Here is a 21281-nt window from a genome sequence, read left to right as displayed (position 1 = left end):
CATTATGCAAAAGTGAACCCTTGTCAATGGTATTTCCAAAATAGGGCACCAATTTTGGATCCATTGGGACCAATAATCCATTTATCATGACTTTTTGATCATGTGTCGGAACACCTTAGTGTCCTATCTTGGTAAGACGTTCTTTCTTTTCATTTTCCATTTCTTTCTAGTTTGCATACAATATATGCATGAAAATTGTGCATTTTCTACATTCAATAAACCAAACATACACTTCATTATTTTTAAATCATCTACAAGATGCCATTCAACTTGATAGTTTCCAAATCCTTCAACATGTAAATTTACTCTATTATTTTGTTGTTGAATAACATTGGATATCTTAGTGAGGTTTAAAAAAACTTTAAGTATTTTGTGGTCCTTTTTTGGTGCTTCAAATACTGCAAGCCACCATATTTCATTCTCCGATTGCACACTGAAGTATAAAGGATGGTTTTTATTGATGTCGAGATCTAATGCTTGATTCATAAGTATTATACTCACATGTTCAAGTTTTTGCCCCTTGATAATCTCACTCTCGTCAAGTTTGAGAACAAACTTTAGCTTGTCTCTACATTTTTCCAAAGACATATTGTAAAATTTAACCATAGCCACTTGCACCCTACATATATCCAATACAAAGTTATTGGATGCATTCAATACAAAGGTAACTTCCTTGAAACCATACTTCTTTGTGTGTGTGTGTGTGTGTTCCAATGTGTAGGCTTACAAGTAAGTTCTAAAACTTTCTCATTTAGTTCTTTTTGAGCCTTCTTTATGTGAAATGGTTTTGGCAGAGACACTACTCACTTAGTTTTAAAGACCTGCATAAAACCTATATCCAATTGTTAATAGAGTATACTATATGACTTAGAACTTAGTGCCACCTTGTTGCATAATCCTTGAGCATTTGTAGTAGTAAACAAAATCCTTACATTCCTAAGATGTTGACTCGCGACACCATCCACAATATCCCTTAAGTTACAATTTACCAATGCATTTTTGACCATATCCTTGCTAAGGACTTTAGTAATAATGTCATTCTTTACATGAGGAAACATATTTCTCATTGTAGTTGATTGAGCATATATCCGTCAATGATATTGTCCACTTCCTTTGGTTAATTGGTGAATTGGTTTAACTAATCAGATGCATTGACATGCTTCTTTGGTTTTTAAAGTAGGCCCAATTTTAAAAGCTTTTATGAGCTTCCTCTTTAAGTTTCTATTCTCCTTCTCAAATTCCATAATTTTAGACTATAACTCAATATTTTTTACCTGTGTAGCATGCATAGCATCTTCAATGACAACATTGCTTGTTGTAGGCTTTGATTCTTTCTATACTTCTTAGCCAACAATTTATATTTTTCCATCAAAGACTCCACACACCCTTGTAATCTTGTTTGCATATTTGTTAAGGCTTGATGAACCCTTGCTAATCCATGTGTCACAAGTCTACATGTGTATCCATACAATCCTTCATTGTCTTCACAAACAAACTTGACAAATGATGTAAGCCCATTAAATTATGGTGGCCTTTGAGTTAGTGGATTAGGTGGATAAATGCACCCATCAATCCAAAAATCCACATTGTTTTCCCGTGTATTTCTTTCTTATTGCATCTCGTATCTTATTACATCATCCCTTTTCATAGTTGTTTTGGACAATGGTGCATATTCATCCTCCAATTGGAAGTAAATATCTTTATTTCTCTTAGTACGTCCTGCATCTCCTTTCTGCAAAGAAAAATGTACTACAATTTTAAATTGGATTAACATTCAAATCACATAATTATACCCCTTTGATTCACTATATCTCTACTTTTTTTTACCCAACTAGATATTGACTCTTTCACTTGATTTTAGTCATGATAGATCCTAATCGACCCCTAGTTAGCCTCTAATCTTAGCTTAGAATCAACTTCTAATTAGGCTCTAATCTTATCTTTTGTTCTATCCAAAATACACACACAGATACTCTCTTTTTCTCTCTCTCTCAATAAGAATTGGCCAAAGACTATCAAATATATTTATACAAAAGCTTGGATATTAAAGAACAGCAATATTATATTATCTTCTATCCAAATGTACTCTTTGTCACTCTATCACTTATTTTCTTAGTGTGTGTGTACATGAATTGTTGCTTAAGGATTAAACAACAATTGTGAAGAATAATAACATCACTGAGATTAAAAAATAAAGATACCTCCATTATCGCTTGATTGCTTGTAGTATAGACTATTAAAAAAGGGAGATTGCTTATGGTATAGTGTTGAAGAGGAATATTGCTTATAGTAGTGTAGAGAGTGTTGTAGATTGAAATTATTTAATTTCAATAAATCGCATCAAACCACTCCTCAATACTGCTTCAAAAGATTTAATATGTGAGAATTTATATTTTGGAGGGAAAGAGAAGAGTACATAAAATTTGGGATAAAATTAGAGCTTTTAGAGGAGAGGGAAAAATGCCATTTTTTTTTTTAGTTGCGAGGATTTTGAGAAGAAGTGATCTTATTCTATAGTTTGGGGATAAAATAACAAGTGAATTCTATTAAAAATACAAATACAAGATTTGCTTGATTGTAAAAGATATCTTATTATAACATTATTTTGGAATCTCTTTTTAGAGAAAGAGAGGCGAGAGAAAGCCCTCAAGAGGCAAAAAAGAGAGTCCATATTTCTCCTAATGAAAATGCTAGAATTCTAAGTCTCCAGAAAAACATATCTTATTTTTCTCATAGTCCCCAAACCACCCTATATTCTCTCTTATCTCCTTGAGAGTGTATAAACAAGCTTTGTACAAATTTGGATGAGAGTCTTTGGAGTGAATATGTCCAATAGGTTAATGGCATGACTACATTTAGCGATCCAAATGTACTAAGCAAATGATGCTAACTATGAGTGTCCATACCTGTTTAAATGACATCTTTTGGATTACATATGACAATATCTTTTTGGTTAATTACATATTCGGAATTGTGCTTTTTAATCCTGCAACTTTCTTACATTACAGGTTCGTTGATGGAAATGCATTAGAAAAAGGACGTTGATGGAAATGGATTAGAAAAAGGATTGGTGTAGCCATTCACTCGATCCAAGATCAAAATCAACGTGAAATAGAGATCTAGGTTGAAAATGGCACCAAATTTTGCCACCTTTGGCTCATATTTTTGTTTGTCTAATCATAGTACATATATGACGACTAGAATATGAGTAACTTCTAACTCATCATTGGATAATTATCCACAATTGATGGAGACGTGTTAGCTTCTTTCAACAAGCCAAGAGCAAATGAATTCTTTAGAGTTGTTGTGCCATGTTCTCTCGATCAAATTGACCAATGGTTGATGTGAATATATCTATTTTTTGAAAAGATAATAGATTAAAATGACCATAAGAGATGAGAAAAGATAATAGATTAAAATGACCATAAGACATGAGAAAACAACAAATATTATCATTTGTTTGTTTGCTTAACGTTAGTATACAAGTTGCATTGCAAAAAATTACTTCTAGCTAATGTTCTATAGATCATAGTCTAATTGTTGTGAGAGCTTTTGGATGGTCCTTAAATCTAGGGTGTGTAGAGGTATAACTTGGTGCAAGGCATAAAATCTGAAAATGGTGTCTCCACATATGAGGAGGAGGGAGAGAGAATTTAATAATTGGGGGGGATTAAAAGGGCAAAAAACGAGGATTTCGTGTTGCATGGGAGAATTTAATAATAGGGTTGGGCCACGGGTGCCTTAATGCCACCTAAATTCTGATACGTCAGGTTTCGGATGTTTCATGTGGTTCGGGGTCACAATCTGGCCAAAACCAATGGGCGCGCCCAAAGGGTTGGGTGCCTTAATGCCACCTAATACGTCAGGTTTCGGATGTTTTATGTGGTTTGGGGTTACAATCTGACCAAAATCAATGGACGCGCCACGACTGGAGAAGGAGAGGACAAGAGGGGACTCGGGGAGGAGGGCGTCCCACGAATGGAGGAGGAAAGGACAAGAAGAGAAGGCGCGTTTACATTAGGAGATGCCAGCGGGGCGAGAATATTCACTTCCTGTTCTCTTCACACTCCCCACTCTCCTCTCTCTCTCTCTACGTAAAATCGCGTTCTCCCTCTCCCCCGTCTCTCTCTCTCTCCAAACTTCCACCTCACTGGCGAAGAATCCATGGTGGTGGGACTTCGCTCATAAGGCGCGTGGGACTGCGCTCATAAGGCGGGAGCCTTTATCTGTCGAACGCGCGTCGACGAGCGCCCGTAATAATCAGAAGTCCCCGCACAGGTGGAGCCTGTCAACTGGCAGAACACGGACAGAAATCATGGTGTTTCCCCCTTACCTTTCCCTCGCCTGATTCATCGAAGTCCCGTTTTCCAACCATAAACCTGTCTCTCCGAGGAAGTAGCATCTTTGTTGTCTGCACCGGATCATTATCATCGCCTCACTGTGTGCAGTTCCTCATCGTCGCGGGACTGGCGAATTCGAGACTCCTCTCGTGGATTTAGACAGCAAAGGAAAATCAAGCGAGTATTGCCTCAGGTTGCGTGTTCTTCTCAGTTTGCTCCGTTCTTCGTACTCATCACCTGAAAGCTCCCTGCAACAGTCGCACATTCTTTTCCCCTTCTCCCATCAAAATTTCATCGTTTCCTCCTTGTCCTTTGATCAATCGCAACTAGTTTTGCCTTGAACTTCTTCTGCCGTCTCGATTCATGCACGAGACTTCTGTCGTTTATGTCATGACACGGCCGGTTTTTCTTTTATTGACCTTTGCAGCTTTACCATGTAGAATGCCGCCGGCGGGCCTTAGCAGGCACGGCGTTGGTCATGGTGTTGACGTATCACGTTTCAGCTAATAGACAGGGTTCTGCTATCGGCAGGTCCTTCCCTACGATTTGGGTATCAGGATCGTCCTTTCGTTTCATCTCTCCTGCTGGCACAGCACGCAAACGCGCCTCTTCCTTTCCGCTCTCCATGCGGGGCTCAACTTGCCTGTAAGATGGAAGTAGTGGTCCGTGGGGATCGTCACCATCTGGACGCCTCGTCTTCCTGGCATCGACAACTTTTGTGCAATTCAAACTCGGAACACGATTTGCTTGATGACTTATCGGTCGCTTCTTCCTCGAGAGAGGAACTAAAGGCACCAGAGCTTTTTCGGAAAGGGAACGAGCCAGTGGCATGGATTTCTGTAAAGCGACATAATTTAGACTTGATGGCGACATCTTCTTCAGCATCAGCAACCAGGGCACATTTTGGCGCTCATCTTCCAGATGAAAACGGAACAAAGGGAGGAACTAGCGATTGCCTGATTGCAGAAGAGCAGAGAGATTGTTCAGATAGAATGAAGGAGATAGTTGAAGAGCAGAGAGATTTTCCAGATACTATGGAGGATCTTAAGGGGTCAGAGAGCAACGGCTCAGTGAATGATGGAATAGAATTGGATAACCAGGGGGAGTCTTCACAAAATGATGATACTTCCATGGGACACCATTTTAATAATAAGGATCCTAACTTTGAACAAGCCGGTGGACAGGGGAGCCTTCTGGAATCTCCAGACACAGATTCTGATGCCAGCCATTGTTACTCGACTGATGAATGGGGCTCTCATGTGTCTACTAATTCTCATGTGTCTATTAATTCTCCTATGTCAGCTTCAGTGTCACCAGTACAATCACCTTTTCCTTCTCCAGGTGTGCTATTCAGACTTGTGAGTTCTATTTCAAATTTTACTTGCTAGCAGGATGTCTTTGAACTGGAATTTGTTGCTGTTACACTATCTGTTTGAATAGTTTGAAAAATGTTAGGACTTGTCATTATAGCGGTGGGCAAGAGTCTAAAACTTCGGCAGTCCTCAGAATCAGAAAAGCAGTCAATTTGGTGGCCAGGATTCTGGAAACGGCTGGTTGCACTACAATCTGCATGTCCAGAATGAGCTCACTACAATATTATAGCCTAGGATCGTCAGTTGAAGCTTCAAAGAATCAATCAGATTATCACATTAGGGGCATGCTAATCATGCAAGGAACAGGGCATCTAATGTAAATGCTGGTGTAAAGTTTCAGTCATTAAAAACTTTTGTATGGAGCTAACTCGTATGGTGCCTTGCTCTACCAACAGTACAAGCCAGTCAATGTACAAGTTGGTTTCGTGATTCATGAAATGAATTGTGCTGACTAGGGATCCCTCTCAAGCCCATTCTTGTGACAGAAAAAAATAAGTTTTCTTCCTATTGAGTATCCGTGCTCCTAATCAAAGAGTGATAAGGGATGGTTAGACCCAAGACCTTCACAAAACAAGCATACTATCCCTACCATTATTGGGTGTCGGTGAAAAAGGAATCTGGCTAAGGTGTGGGTGACACAAATATAGCAAAGATGTGAAGTAAGCAAGACAAGCAAAGCAAGCAAGTAAGCTAGGGAGAATTGCCATGTGCAATGCCATGAATATGGTGGATCTAGAGTCGACTATTCCAAAAGATTGAAAAGGGATAAATGCGCATAGATGTATGTTTACATGAACAGAGAATGCCAATGCATGGGGTAATGCAAAGGGAGATGCAAGATGTCATACTCATGCAAAATGCAATGCAACGGTGTCACTTGGATAGGGCCCTCGCAGGGGAATTGTTAACTTGTCCAAGTGTCCTTTTACAATCATGTTATCTTGACAGTGCGGGTGAAGTTGCAAATGTCCATAAGTACAATATAAAAGAATAAATGAATGAATGAATTTTAAAAACTGTAAGCATCATCATTGTCTACTATTAAGAGAAGTAGTCGTTTCCTCTCAAACTTGAAGGGAAAGCAAGAGGGAAGCACCTCTCTCCCCATGAATTTGAAGAAGTAGGGGAGGGTGTAGCCAAGCCGATCTTGGGTAAAAGGTATTGAAGAATCGGCCGATTGACCTCTTTGGTTAAAATCTCTACAAATTGTCTTATGAAGGCACAAACTCTAGGTGGATAGTACCTAGCTTAACCTACTCTTTGGAAAAGTAGAAGTGGACTCCCACATGTTGTGTCCGTGGTGTGATGATCGGATTATCCCCACATGGGCAATGGCACTCTCGTTGTCGTAGTAGACAACGGTGGGAGAGTCACAAGGGAAGTGAAGTACTGCTAGTAAGCTCCTCAGGTAGATGGCATTGGTCTCAGCTGTCGAAGCCGCTGCCATCTCTTGCTTACAGCTGGGAAACCAAGAAATGGGAGCCGTGCCAAAGGTGATGAAGTAGTTGCCATGGGAACGTTGAGTGTTAGGATCTCTTGCCCAATTAGAATTAGCGTACCCCTATAAACATAAAACTAGAACCATAAGTGAAGCCATAATAATAAGTACATTGTAAATAACGCAACACATGAAGATATGCAATCCAATGTGACATCCTAGGTGCTGTGAAATATTGATTTGAGAATGCTGACTGAGTAAGCTAAGTCTGGCCTAGTATGAATTAACCAAAGAAGTTTCCCTACAACAAATCTGTAGGTATGCGCATCGAAGAGTTGACCTAGGGTATCCTTCGACAAGTGGACAGTAGGATTGAGAGGCATGGCCATTGGCCAAGTTTGATCCGTAGTAAACTGTTCCACGAGCTGAAGTGCATACTTTTGCTATGACACAAAAATACAATCTTCAAATTTAACTACCTTCATTCCCAAGAAGTAAGACAAGAAACCAAGGTCTGTCATCTCAAATGTAGCACTAAGCTTTGCCTTGATTTCCACTACGCCAATAGAATTTGAGCTTGTGATGAGTAAGTCATCAATGTATAGTAGGATGAAGCTGACCCCTTTGCAATAGATCAAACATATAAGTTCGGATCACAAGGGGTAGAATGGTATCCATGAGTCTGTAAGAACTCATCCATACTATGAAACCAAGACCGTGGTGCATGCTTTAGCCCAGAAAGAGCTTTTTGCAAGTGGAATACCTTATCCCTCAGGTTCGCAAAAGGAAATCCTTGTGGCTGCTCCAGATAGACTTTCTTCTTCAGATAACCATTTAGGAAGGCACTCTTGATATCCATCTGATATATTGGCCAATTGTGTTGAGCGGCTAGTGCGAGTAATAACCGAAAAGATGTCAACCATGCAGTAGGTGCGAAGGTCTTTTCATAATCAATACCATGTTTCTATTGAAACCCTTGTATGACAAGGCAAGCCTTGTACTTGTCTAAAGTCCCATCAGCCTTTAGCTTGGTCCTCAAGATCCACTTCATCTCGATGACTTTCTTGTGGCTTGGACGATCCACCAATGTCCAAGTCTCATTTTGGTCAATACTCTCTAGCTTCTTCTCCATGGCATCTTGCCATTGAGGGTGCTGAAGAGGCTTATGCCATGTATCCGGCTCAAAATGTGCTATGTAATCAGTTGTAAAGGGCAACACAAATGATGCTTGAGGTGCAAGCCGGGAAAATCTTCTAGGTCCCTTTGGAATGGAATTCGGTGGTAAGATCCCCGAATCCCACATGGTCTGTTGGCACTAGCAAGGTAATGGGTCTTTCGGAGGGGGCCTGGGAGCTGAAGATGTGAGAGTGCGCTGCGGAAGAAGGAATACGAACACGGAGGGAGGGAGAGAGAGAGAAAGCAGAAAATAAGGAAGAGAAATCTGCACTGTTTGAAATGAATGCTGAATACAAACGGGAAGGCGGAAGGAGACTGATCAGTCCCTGCACGCAGCCCACAACGTCAGTGAGGGTACTAGATCAGGCTGATGATGATGGCAGCACCACCATGGGGGAGGAGTATCGGAATCTGCAAGAAGATAAGTGATCAAGTGGGGAGGGGGGCTGCCTATAAATAGGCGAAAGAACAAACCCTAACCCTAACCCTAAAATGGGCGCAAACCCTAAAAATGCCCTAAAATGGGCGCCTCACATCAGTGACCAAAAAAGTGGCTGGGCAGCCAGTGGTGGCTGCTCACTAAAAGAGGCCAAAAAGAAATACACATCCTAAGACAGCTAGTCAAGAGTGACTAGCCTTCCCCATCATAACACATAACAGACATGTCAGGGCTCCTAATGTCCTCGTCAGACTCAGACTCAGGCTCACAGGCAGGAGATGACAAGGCATGACAAACATGACTGCTAACAGAAGAATCCGTAGGTAGATCAGGAGTAGGTAGTAGACTAGGCTCAGTAGGCACGATCTCCAATGGTATGGAAGGAGGAATTGAGTTGGAATCCGGTATAGAGGACTGCACGATCCCTCTTGTCAAAGATGATATCCCTCTTAACGACCACCTTGTTTGTTCAAGGATTGAACAAACGGTAGGCTTTCGCTTTGGAGATATATCCGACAAAGATAAGGAGATCAGGTCGGGGAGTGAGTTTTCCTATTTTATCATCAAGCGTGTGTGTGTATGCATGACACCTGAAGACTTTGAAGTATGTGAAAGTATTGGACTTATGCTTGAGAAAATACACCCACATATATCTCGAATGATCATCCACTATAAAAAAGAAGTACAGTGCGTTGTTCAAGGTAGTAGTGGATGTGGGCCCACAAAGATCAACGTGAATCAATCTAAGAGGCACCATAGCTCTATGTGTAGGTCGTTGAGGAAATGGGATACAATGTTGCTTTTTGAGCTGACATGCTCTATAAACATCTCGAGCTAGTTTAGGCGAGCAAGGCCCTCAACCATCTCACAATGAGTCAACTCATGAAGGGAGTCATAGCCAAGATGCCCTAAGCTGAAATGCTAATGATGCTCATTATTCGTAGGCTCTCGAAATTTGGCTAATGCCTAGATGCTATGGAACATAGAGCCCTCCACTGTCGGCTCGGTAAAAAAATGGGTCATGTGGTATAGGCCATTAGGCAGTGCCTCACCATGAGCAATTACTAAACTAGTCCTATAGTCAAGGACCTCGATAGTGGTCGCTACAAAGAAAACTGCTCGCCCCAACCGGAAAAGTTGTTGAACAGATAACAAGTTCACCCCAAGTTGAGGGACATGGTATACATTATCCAGCAAAGCCAGATCCGGACCCTTGTTAGTGGCAAAACTGACGCAACCTTGAGTCCGGATTTTGATCGAGGAGTTGTTTCCTATGCGGACTTGCTCGACTGTAGGGGCTCAGGTACAGAAGATGTCCTCTATAGGAGTCATGTTATGTGTAGCTCCACTATCCACAATCCAAACAGGTGTTGATGTGCTCAGCTGTGACGAGTGGGCCTCTGCGGTCACCTTTTCGGGAGGCAACTCACAGATGTGGACAAGACTTGCAATCGGATGTCTCTACGGAGACGATGTGGGCCTCAGTAGACCAGTTAGACAAGCCCTCTCAAGTTGAGAACATTGTCGGCTGAGATGACTGACTAGTGGTAGTGTGAGCTTAACCTTTCCACTGCCCCTTGCCATCACCTCACCTCCCTTGATAGGGGTTGCTTGACTGAGGGGTGGGGATTTGTGACTTGGGTTTTGGTGCTGTGTCTCTTGCCTTTGATTGACACTTGTCATCAAAATGGCCAACTTTTTGACAATGTTGATAATACCTATTCTTCTTAGATACATTTTGCCACTTGGGTTTGAGTTGAGAGTGGGAGTTTCCTTGTGATTCCCTTGCTTGATTTTGATTTGGATTCGAAGTTTGATTTGGTTTACCCTTCCCTTGTTGTGCCTTTTGAGAATGAGCAACAAAGTCCCCTTTGAGGGATTATTCATATGAAATTGATCGAAGAGCCGTGCATAACGCAATAGCTGACATTCAAATTCGCTGACATTCAAATTCATAGAATGTGGGAAAATTGGGCAGAGAAACCACTTGCTACATTAAATTGAAGTATTTACGTGGCAGCTTGTTAAGAAACAATGTGACCTACTTGTCAGAGGACTTAGGAGTCCCTGTAGTGGAGAATTGGCAAGGAGATGCTAATACTCGGCTGACTTGATTTTCATGTCATAAGAGTTAGAGATTTTGAAGTTCTGAAGCTCCTGGTCAAGATTTATTTGATGGGTTCTATCTTGAGCCGCATAGCAGTCAGTCAAGTGTGCCCATTGCTTTGACGCTAAGTCAAAATGCTGAAGCTGAGAATGAAACTCAAGCAATAAGCCTTACATCAACTCCACAATAGCGGAGGCATTCCTAGCCTTCCATGAGCGGACGATCTCGTATGGAATAAGTGCGGGATCGGGTTGGGGTTCCAATCCTTGCAAAAGATTCCATAGGTTCTATGAGTCAAGGACATGTCTCATTAAGTTCGACCAAGTTGTAAAGTTTGATTCGTTAAAATGAGTCTTGTCATTGAATGCATGCTTCGCTGAAGATGAGGTAGAATCATGAGGGGTTGGGAATGTGGGGTAAGATGGGTGTGGAGGATAAGATGGTGGTGGTGGTGGTGGTGGAGGTATCTGATAAGGAGGAGGAGGGGAAAGAGGTGGGTAGGTAGAAATAGGCTGTGAGTGTCCAATGAGTGTTGATTGATGCAGAGGCACATGAACATGAATGTTTCCATAAGGTGCCGATGGAGGTGGAGGCATTGGGACATGTAAGCCCTATCCAAATGTTGGTTGGGACACAGCATAATGACTAGAGGGTCCATTAGGTAATGCTGTGGAGACAAACTGTGATACCAATTGATCCACACTTGGGAGAGACAGGGGGGAATAACTAGGTTGCAATGATTCCGAAAGTGTGTGAGGAAAAGGGGGAACACCACTCGGCTGAGGAAGAGATAAGGTCCTAACAGCTATGCCTAAGTTTGAAGAACCCCCTAGTGTGGTGAATGAAAACACATGTGATCCTACATGAGAGGCAACATGTGGTGCACTTAATGAAGGTTGAAAGATGTGGCAACGGAATAAGAGGGTGGGATGGGAGGGAGATTAAATGGATTTGTCATAGATGTAGATGTGGGAAATAATGTGGGTTGCTTTTGTTCATCAAATGTATTAAATTGAAATAATGATGATGAAGATGCACCTACTTTATTTTGACATTTGAAAACAAAATTGTTTGAAGGAAAAGAAGAGGAAGGAGTACTCAGAGTTTCTTGTTTCTATGAGAGTGCGCAATAGAAGGAACACACACACACACACACACACACACACACAGAGAGAGAGAGAGAGAGAGAGAGAGAGAAGATTACGAAAAAAAAAGAGAGAGAGTGTAGAAAATGAAGAATAATTGCAGTGATTGAAATGAACGCTGAATACAAATGTGTGGTTTGATTAGTCTCTGCACACAGCCCGGAGCATCAGTGAGTGCATAGGATCAGGCTGAAATGTGTGACAGCACCAATGTCGGAGAGGAGTGGGAGCAGTATGTGCTGAATCTGCAAGAAAGAGTGAGTGAGAGTGAGAATGACTAAGAGGGCTGCTCTAAATAGCCCTCTCCTCCTAAATCTGGCCGACTAGTTGGCGGCCTGGCAAACTGGCTGATTGCCCTAAGATGGGCCGATTGGAAAATGCGCCCTAGAATGGGCCAGCAGCCACTCAAAAGTGACATGCACAAACACATAAATGTTGAACAAACTGACAGAGCTCCTCTGTCTCTTTCTAGACTCTGTCAGGAGCTCACAACCAGGAGATGATAGGCTAACACCCCCTCTCAGATCCTGGGAGTGTTTGAAGACCTAACAATCTCATGTGATGAAGCAAAGAAGATTGAGGCAAAGGCTTCGTGAAGAGATCAATCCCATTGTTCTCCATGGGACATTAGGCCACCGCCAGCTTCGAATCCACGATCCGCTCTCAAACATAGTGGTATTGAACCTCAATGTGCCTCGTGCAAGTATGAAACACCAGGTTCTTGGCTAGAGTAAGGGCACTCTGGTTGTCCACACGTAGGTCTTGTCTATGGAAAGTGAATCTCCGCCAACATATGACAGAGCTAAACGGCCTCCATAGCGGTCGAACATAAGGCCCGATACACAACCTCTATAGAAGAAAGAGTCACAATAGGTTGCTTCTTGTTGCTCCAAGAGATAGCTCCCAATCCAAGGGAGAAAGCATAGCCTATAGTGGATCGTTGTGAATCCGCATCACCTGCCCAATCAGAATCACTCCATCTAGAGAGGGTGACTCCCCTCTCCATACATTATCCCGTAGGATTGAGTCCCTTGCAAATACTGAAGAACACACAAGTTGCCCTCTAGTGATCCTGGGTAGGAGTCTTCATGAAAGAAGACAACAAAGCCACCACAAATGAAATATCTAGCCGAGTGTAAATTGGCTAGATAAGGGAGCCAACAAGGCACTTGTAATGGGTGGGATCGGTAAGGGGAACTCCATTTGCCACAAACTTGGATTCTGGGTCCATGGGGCAAGAAATAGGCCGACACTTGGTCATGCGAAACTCCGAAAGAAGTGCGGAGATGTAGGTGTGTTGCGAAATAAAAATTCCTTGTGCCTTCTGATTGATCTCCAATCCAAGAAAAAAGTGAAGGATCCCAAGATCCATCATGTCAAACTCTTGTCTCAAAATAGTCCGAGTGTGATCCATCTCTTGAGTGTCGCTCCTTGTAATGATAAGATCATCAACATACAAAATCAGCAAAACATAGCGGCTATCCTCAACCTGAAAGTATAGGTTGGGGTCATGATTGGAGCAATGGAAACCACTCTGCACAAAGAAGCGGTCAAACCTCTAGTAACAAGCACGAGGAGCATGCTTCAGGCAATAAAGGGCCTTCTACAACCTGTAGACACGATCCTCCTTCCCTTGCACAAGAAAATGTGGAGGTTGTGAAACATAAATCTCCTCCTCAAGGATGCCATTTAAGAAGGTTGGCTTGACGTCCCTCTAATAGACATGCCAACGGTGGTGGGCTGCAAGAGCCAAATAACTCGAATAGTAGACATCTGAGCCGTAGAAGCAAAGGTCTCAAAATAATCCAATCCTGCCCGCTGTGCAAGACCCTTGGCAACAAGCCTGGCTTTGTGCTTGTCCAAGGAACCATTGGCAAAGTACTTGGTCTTAAAGACCCACTTCATACCTATCACCTTCCTCTTCTTGGGACGCGGTACGAGCTCTCAAGTTTGATTTCACTCGATGGAATCGAGCTTAGCCTGCATAGGATGTCTCCAAACATCTTGTGCAAGAGCCTTCGCGAAAGTGAGACACACAAGGCTTCTTTCCGAAGAAAGCCTCATAGGGAGTCATGTCCTGTAATACCGAAGTCAGAGAGCAATTGCTGATGTGAATCACAGTAGCCACCGCCTCACCCCAAAGGGAATGAGAAAGACTCCTATGACCCAGTATTGATCGGGCCATCTCCACTATGGTCTGATTGCATGCTTCACCACACTATTCTTTGACGATGTGTTCAGATGGGAATACTCCACCCAATGCTGTGATCCTTGCAAAACTAAGAAAAGAGGTGAGAAGTAAACTCGCCACCATGATCATCTCGAACACCACGAACTTTGGAAGTAGTTTGCGTCTCTGCAAACACCTTCCACTCGCAGAATCGAGAGTATACCTCGCTCTCATACTCCAGGCCGATTTTCCAGACTAAACCTCCTCAGGAATGCCATTATTTAAGGACCTGTTTGGAGAGCGGTTGCAAATGTGAACCGCAATTTTGAGCGCCTCTCCCCAAAATTCATGAGGGAGATTAGCAGTGGACAGCATGCACTGCACTCTTTCACATAAAGTCCTATTGTATCTTTCAGCCACCCCATTTGAAGAAGGGCTGTAAGGAGCTGTAAGCTCCCTCTTAATTCCATGCAAGTCACAAACGGACTTGAATTCAGTTGATGTGAACTCACCCCCATTATCAGTTCTCAAGCATTTCAGCTTTCTACCTGTTTGAGTAGTCACAAATGCATGAAAAGTTTTAAAAATAGCAAACACTTCACATTTCTTTTTCAACAGGTATACCCAAATCTTCTTGGAACAATCATCAATAAAGGAGACAAAATATGCAGCACCACCCAACGATTTCACGGGCATATTACATACATTAGAATGCACTAAGTCCAAGACATTGGACTAGGAGGTTGGTCTCTGTGGCATTGTATTTCCAGTAGAAAGAGCCTCAGGCATCTCTGGTCTTTGAATTCCATCACCTTGGAGAGTGGGCCGAATCCTTCTCTGACTAGGCAGTGGAAGCGTCCCCAGATTTCGTAGTACATTGGGCATCTACAGATATAGTGTTCCTCTGTCTCTGGCTCGAGATGGCAGAGCTGACAGATTCGGCCCCGTATCTGCCCGTTTCGACCTGTAGTTGGTGTGAGGACGTGCGGATTTGTCCGATGGCACTTCTGACGCCGTGAGACAGGTGTGTGTCCATGTAGCTTGGGCGGGTGATGAAGCCATCCGGGGAGATATGCAGGAAGTGCTCTCGGTAGAAAGCCTTCTTGGTTTCTAGTTCCGACGTGGGGGTCACCCATGTCCTGGCTGTGTCTGTCTGGATGATATCCATTCTGATGATGCAATTCACCTCCTCTCGGCTGAGCTCTAGGTGTGGGCAGTCTAGGCTGTATTGTAGTGGGGGGAGGTGGTCCATGTGCAGGCCATGGAGCCATAGCCAGGTCTCTGTTCGGGCATACCAACACTCAGTGTCTCCTTGTGTTGCTAGCCGTTTGGATGACTTCAGGGCGAGTCTGGGGTACCGGTGCCGGGGCAGGTCCCATATTCGGTGCAAGAAGGTCACGGTGTGGAAGAGGGCCTCAGCCACGAGGGGCGATGCCCCTAGCTCTGCGCGGATGATCTCGTGTGGTACGGAGGGCTTGCTTCGGATCATCCGTGAGATCATAAGTATTAAGGGTCTCTCCATCTGCTCCCATCCCTCATAGGTGGCCTCCTCCTTAGGCAGTGGCTGATCTTGTGGGGCCCTCCGCGTGTAGTAGAGATGGGACCCCCATATGGGAGCCCCGTACAGGAGGGCTGGTGTGACCAAGGTGTCAAAAAGCCAGAGCTTTGTCCGGGGTTCCTGGAACTGTATGCGGGCACATTGGTTCTCCATTGACCCGAGGGCTGGATAGCCTCGGGTTAGTCTATCTTTTGCTGCTTTTCTCAGGATAAATCTCGGTCCAGAGAATGTAATCCCCAGATAGACGTATCTTTGGACCACGTCCACGGTCTCTCCGTCGTATGTGAAGGGGGGTACCGACCGTCGGAGCCATTGGGTTGACGTATTGAACACCATGACCTTGGTTTTCCCCAGGTTCACAGTTAGGTCTTTGTCTTGGCAGAAGGCCTGTAGTGCGTCCAGTTGGCGCTGTAGCCCTTCGGGTGTGTTGGGGATGAGGACTATGTCGTCCGCATATAGTAAGATGGGTATCAGTGTCCCTTCCAGGCTCGATTCCTCCTCGCCCAATCTATCTATGTACTTTGAGATCTCATCAATGTAGAGGCCAAATAGGGTGGGCGAGAGTGGGCATGCCTGCTTGACTCCGATGGTGCTGGTTATCTCCTTTGACAGCCCTCTTGGTGCCCGAACTCGGCCCGTTACCGATTCGTATAGTGCCAGTATCCCCCATCGCATTTCGGTTGGGACCTCCAGTTCCTGTAGTCTCTGCGTGAGCCTCGCTCGTGGGACTGTGTCAAAGGCCTTGCGGAAGTCCATGAAGTAGCAGTACACCCGTCTTCCATGTGCTCTGCCCTCCTCTATGATGGCTCTTAGTGTGAGGATATGGTCAAGGGTGCAGAACCCCCTCCTAAACTCTGCTTGTCCTGCCGCCCGATGTTGGTGTTGCTCTGCCCACTTGCTCAGCTCATGGTCTAGTATGGATCCATAGAACTTGACTAGTATATGGCCAACCATGACTATTCGGTAGTTCGTAGGAACCATGGGGTCTCCGGCCTTCAAGATAGGTATTATGGTGTTAATTGACCAGCTGGCAGGGAAGCCTTCGCATAGGGCTCTGTTGAACATGTGTGCTAGAAGAGATGCCAGTATGTCTCTGGCATGGGTCAAATGCTCTGCTACCAAGCCTTCGTGGTCTTGGGCACGACCATTTTGGAGTCTATCAATGGCGTCCCGAACCCGCCCCGTGCTGAAGAATGTGGATGATCCGGGTCTGCTCCCTGGGGGCCGGGGTAGCTGGGGCTGCTTGGGTACTTGGTATAGTGAGGTTGCATATGCGTGCCAAGTGTTCGGGGAGGTGATGGGCGTCTGGGCTCAGGGTTCCTGAAATGCCTTCCATGCCTCTTTGCTGTCCTGTCCTCAGAATAGCTGGTAGAATTCGTGTTCCACTTTGGAGAGGTAGGCTCGTTTCTTCCGTGGCGCTAGGCGACGGAAGATCAAGCGTGCCTGTTTATGCGTGTGTACTCCCCATGCTTCGTCCTGTTGAAGACGGAGCCGGGTTTCCCTGTGCTGTGCGTCGTACCAGCTATTCTGTGGGACATTCTTGTTCGGAGGGGTGGGGTGGGGGGAGGGGGATGTGTGGGGGAAGTATTCGGTAGCCGAGGTGTGTAGTGTGCCCGCCAACTGTGCTGTGACCTCCTCCAGGGGTGCGTGGGGGTTCATTTCTTGCAGGCTCCAATAGAGATGGTCGGAGTATGCGCTCGCAGTTAGCCTGGTAAAGTGGTACCTGGGGAATCTTGGGGGGTTGCTTGCTGGGGGGGTTAGGTCATACCTGCAGGTTATGTCAAATTGTAGATAGGCATGGTCGACAGCTACTGCGAGTGGGCGAGGTGATATTTTAAAGGACTGGATGTCGGGGATAAGTAATAGAGGGCCGAGGATATAGTCCACTGTGCTTGCTCCCAGTTTCTGTGTGGGTGCTCCATGTGCCCCCCGTCCGATGCAATTGGCCGCGTACTTGTGTGGGAAGCATGTGAGGGCATCCGACCCGGGCCATCTGTCGAGACCGTTGAGGATGGCTAGTCCGTGTGTCCCCCCTAACGCCAATAGGTGTTCATCATATTCGGTGCATTCAGCTGTGTCCTGTGATGCCCGGTTGAGTCCTGTCTCCTCCGGTGCGATCTCTTTGTACATGTGGTCTTTGCTCTCGAAGGAGGTTTGCCTCTGTGCTGTGCGTGCATTGAACTCTTCGGCCAACATGACATCCCCCAAGTTGGAGTAGTGCATGATATCCTCGTACAATGGTAGGTATGGTGACTCGCCCTTCGGTCACTGGCCAGTCCGTCGTCACTCGTCCCGTCACTGCCCCGTCCGTTTGTGGTCATGCCTCTCTCTCTCTCGTCACTGGCCCGTCCACCGTCATTGCCCCGTCCGTCCGTTCTCTCGTCTCGTCACTGCCCCGTCCGTCCGTCACTTGCCCTGTCTGTCCGTCACTTGCCCCGTCCGTCACTGCCCGGTCTGTTCGTCACTTGCCCCGTCTGTGGAAAATAGTGGCAACTGGTCTCTCTCTCTCTCTCTCTCTCTCTCTCTCTCTCTCTCCGCCATCGCCCTACTCACCTGCTTTCACCATCACGCCATCGACGCCCACTCGGACCAACTGCTCGTTCGAGTTCCCAAACCTCTCGTCCGAATCCCCAACACTCCTCGCCTAAGTCCACTCACAATCAGACGCCCTCTCGTCCGACTCGGACACTGCCACGTGGACTAAACCCCTTGTCCGAGTCCCCACAATCGGACGTCCCTTGTCCGATTCCCGCTCTCGTCCGAATCGGATACTGCCCCGAACGTCCCTCGTCGGAGTCCCCGCACAATCGGACGCCCTCTCTCCACGTGACCACGCTCCTCGTCCGAGTCGAGAACTGGACCATACCGTCCGAGTCGCCGGACCTCGCATGCCAGCCCGCCCCTACCATTGCCCTCCCTGCTCTTTTGACAAGAGCAGTCACCATCTCTCCTCTCTTTGTAGCAGCCGCCCCCCTCTCCCCCGGCCTGCTACAGGCCTCCCTCACGCCCCGGACTCGGCACCCATATCACACCACTGCCACTAGCCCTGTTAATACCCGACTTTTTTGCTACCTCCCATTACCGCCCATCACGCATCCGCTACCACAATGAGACCAGATGCATACATCCCCTGAGCAAGCCCAAGAAATACTTGTCATTTGTAGCCTCTATTTTCTACTTTTGAGCACCCAAGTTTCACACCTATATATTGAAGATCTCTCTTTTCATTTGGAATAAGCTCTCATGCTAATATTTCAGCCAGATGCTTTCTATTCTCCTGTCTATCTCTCATCCAAGAAGCACTTTCTACTTAGTTTGATCTAATCCAAGCATTAAAAAAGAAAATCAACTTACTACATAAATTAGGATTTCAAAACCCTAATTTCCAAAAGTATAGCAAATCAACCTTTTGTATATGGTTCAGACACTTAGTGCCCATGGTTTTGTTTCAATAAATTCATGCAAAGGGGTGAGCTGGTTCCCCTCTCAACGTTCTCTTATGACAAGTGAAGGAACACTTTTTTTCAAAATGACAGATGTTCTCGTCGAGATGCCACATGTCTCTTTTCTAGAGAAAGAAGTTTCCAAACCTTCTATTCTGAAAATCTCTCAAATTGGTTAAGAATTTGAGATAGTTGCCAAAGAAAAATTGTTCCTTGCAAAAATCCGGAGCCTTTGATGCGAACAAAATTTTCATTTGAGCAATTTGCAAAAATAGTAACCTTCTAAATTTTAGGAGTTGCCAAATTTGGCTTAATACAAATTGCCGTTCAAAGTACATGAGCATCAAATTAATTTGGAATCATTGAGTCAATATGTCTTGGTAACAATTGAAATATAAAAGGTTTGTCACAGAGAGAAAATGTAGGGTAGTCAAGGTTGTAGTCAAAAGGTAAAAGGTGGTGAATATCCAAACCATGTAGACTCATCCAAATAGTTATTTGTGAAAATTAATAGTTCTCCCTCTTTGCTGCTAGTTGTCTAGATGAAGTTAGTATCTAGAGGTGGGAGATCCCATAAGCTATGCCAAAAGGTCATTGCCTTGAAGAGTGCCTCTATGACTATAGACTCTACTCTCAACTTTGCTCTAACAATGGGGTATGGGATGGAAGGGTTACTCCTAATCATACGTGCTATCATCATGATTAGTGGCCTTTCTATGCTATCCCAATCATCATAATAATCTCTTTCTGTACCGATGCGATCAATGAGTTGACTAAGACGTCTGTGGTACAAGTTGCAGCCCCATACCTCTACTCCATACAGTAGTGTAGATGTGACTAGGGTGTCAAACAACCATATTTTAGTGCGAGGCTTTTGGAACTGTATGTGAGCATATTTATGCTCAAGTGCCTCTAGTGCTGCATAGCCTTGTGCTAGACGTGCCTCTGATGCCCCTCTTAACATAAATTGTGGAGGCAAGAGAAGGTGACTCCTAGATAAGCATATTTCCTCACATTCTCTACTATGTTTGCTCCAAATGTGAAGTGGTACATGGATTTAGTCACCCATGCTACTGAAGTATTGAAGACCATGGTTTTGGTCTTTCCAAGGTTTACTGTGAGATCTCTGTTTCTACAAAAGACATGCAAAGCATCTAGGTGACGTTGCAATCCCTTTGGTGAATTTGAAATAAGAAGAATGCCATCTATATACAATAATATCAGTATCAACACCTTTGCTAGACTGGCTCCGTTTTCTCCATGTCGGTCAATGTAATCAGACACTTCATCTATATATAAATAAAAAATGTGGGTGAAAGTGGGTATTCTTGTTTTACTCCTATGGTACTACCAATTCTCTTTGATAGCCTCCCAAGGTGCTCGTACATGACCTCTCACTGTCTTATATAATGCATAGATTGTTAGCAGATATGTTAGTTTATGTGTGTCATTTAGGGCTGGGCACATTGTAGTTATTTTAGGCATTTTTTTTGGTGGGCATTTCTTGCCCATTTGGTGATTATGATGCCAGTCGGCCAGCATTAATGTTGGCCAACCAGGCTTTATTTGAGGCATATTTTATGCTTAATATATTGGGGCTCCACCTCTTTATTTAGTGTCATTCACCTCCTTTAGGTTCTGGTGGAGAGAGAGAGCCCATGCTGGTGCCTTGGACAGCTAGTGACTCATGTTGGATCTGTATTGTCTCATATCTTGGTACATGGATTCCATTTTCCGAGCATCTCTTTGCTTTTGAGTTCTTTATGTAATGTTTTTTTCTTTTGCAGTGTTTCTCTTTTCCTTTTTCTCTTGCATTCAACAACCTATTACAATAGTTTTCCACGCTTTCATCATTGCATCCGCTTCAGATATGGTATCGAATTTTAAGATCACTGTTTTTGCTGCTGTTTTATGCTGGTGTAGGTTAGCATTTTGCCTTTTCATCTGCTGCTTGGATCTGTTCGTGATATTGCAACTGCTCTATAGCTTGGGTGACCATTTTCTCTTAATTTTTGGCTTGTTTCCATCAACATTTTGCTGTGTGCCATCTGGTGTCGTGCCACTACGCAGGCACATTGTGAAAAACTCTAGA

At 44.4% G+C, this 21281-nt stretch overlaps 1 protein-coding gene across 2 annotated transcripts in view; it reads left to right on the top strand.

Moving 5' to 3' along the window:
* Nucleotides 1-4135: 4135 nt before the first annotated feature.
* LOC148022587 (sterol 3-beta-glucosyltransferase UGT80A2-like) overlaps nt 4136-21281 on the top strand; it is a 143318-nt gene continuing 126172 nt past the window's right edge. Inside the window, exons 1-2 of one of the 2 annotated variants that reach the window (XR_015693512.1) lie at nt 4136-4533; nt 4768-5681. Coding sequence is in view for 1 of the 2 variants with exons in the window: in XM_087695545.1 (XP_087551671.1) it covers nt 4991-5681 (691 nt within the window). In the remaining variant the exon portion in view is untranslated. The remainder of the gene's footprint in view (nt 4534-4767; nt 5682-21281) is intronic. The other variant, XM_087695545.1, reaches the window with a different exon arrangement.

This window comes from Lygodium microphyllum, chromosome 16, assembly GCF_053477565.2.
Source record: "Lygodium microphyllum isolate KBCC chromosome 16, Lygodium_microphyllum_v1.1.10, whole genome shotgun sequence".
NCBI classification, from domain to species: domain Eukaryota; kingdom Viridiplantae; phylum Streptophyta; class Polypodiopsida; order Schizaeales; family Lygodiaceae; genus Lygodium; species Lygodium microphyllum.
This window is presented reverse-complemented; position numbering and strand designations above follow the sequence as displayed.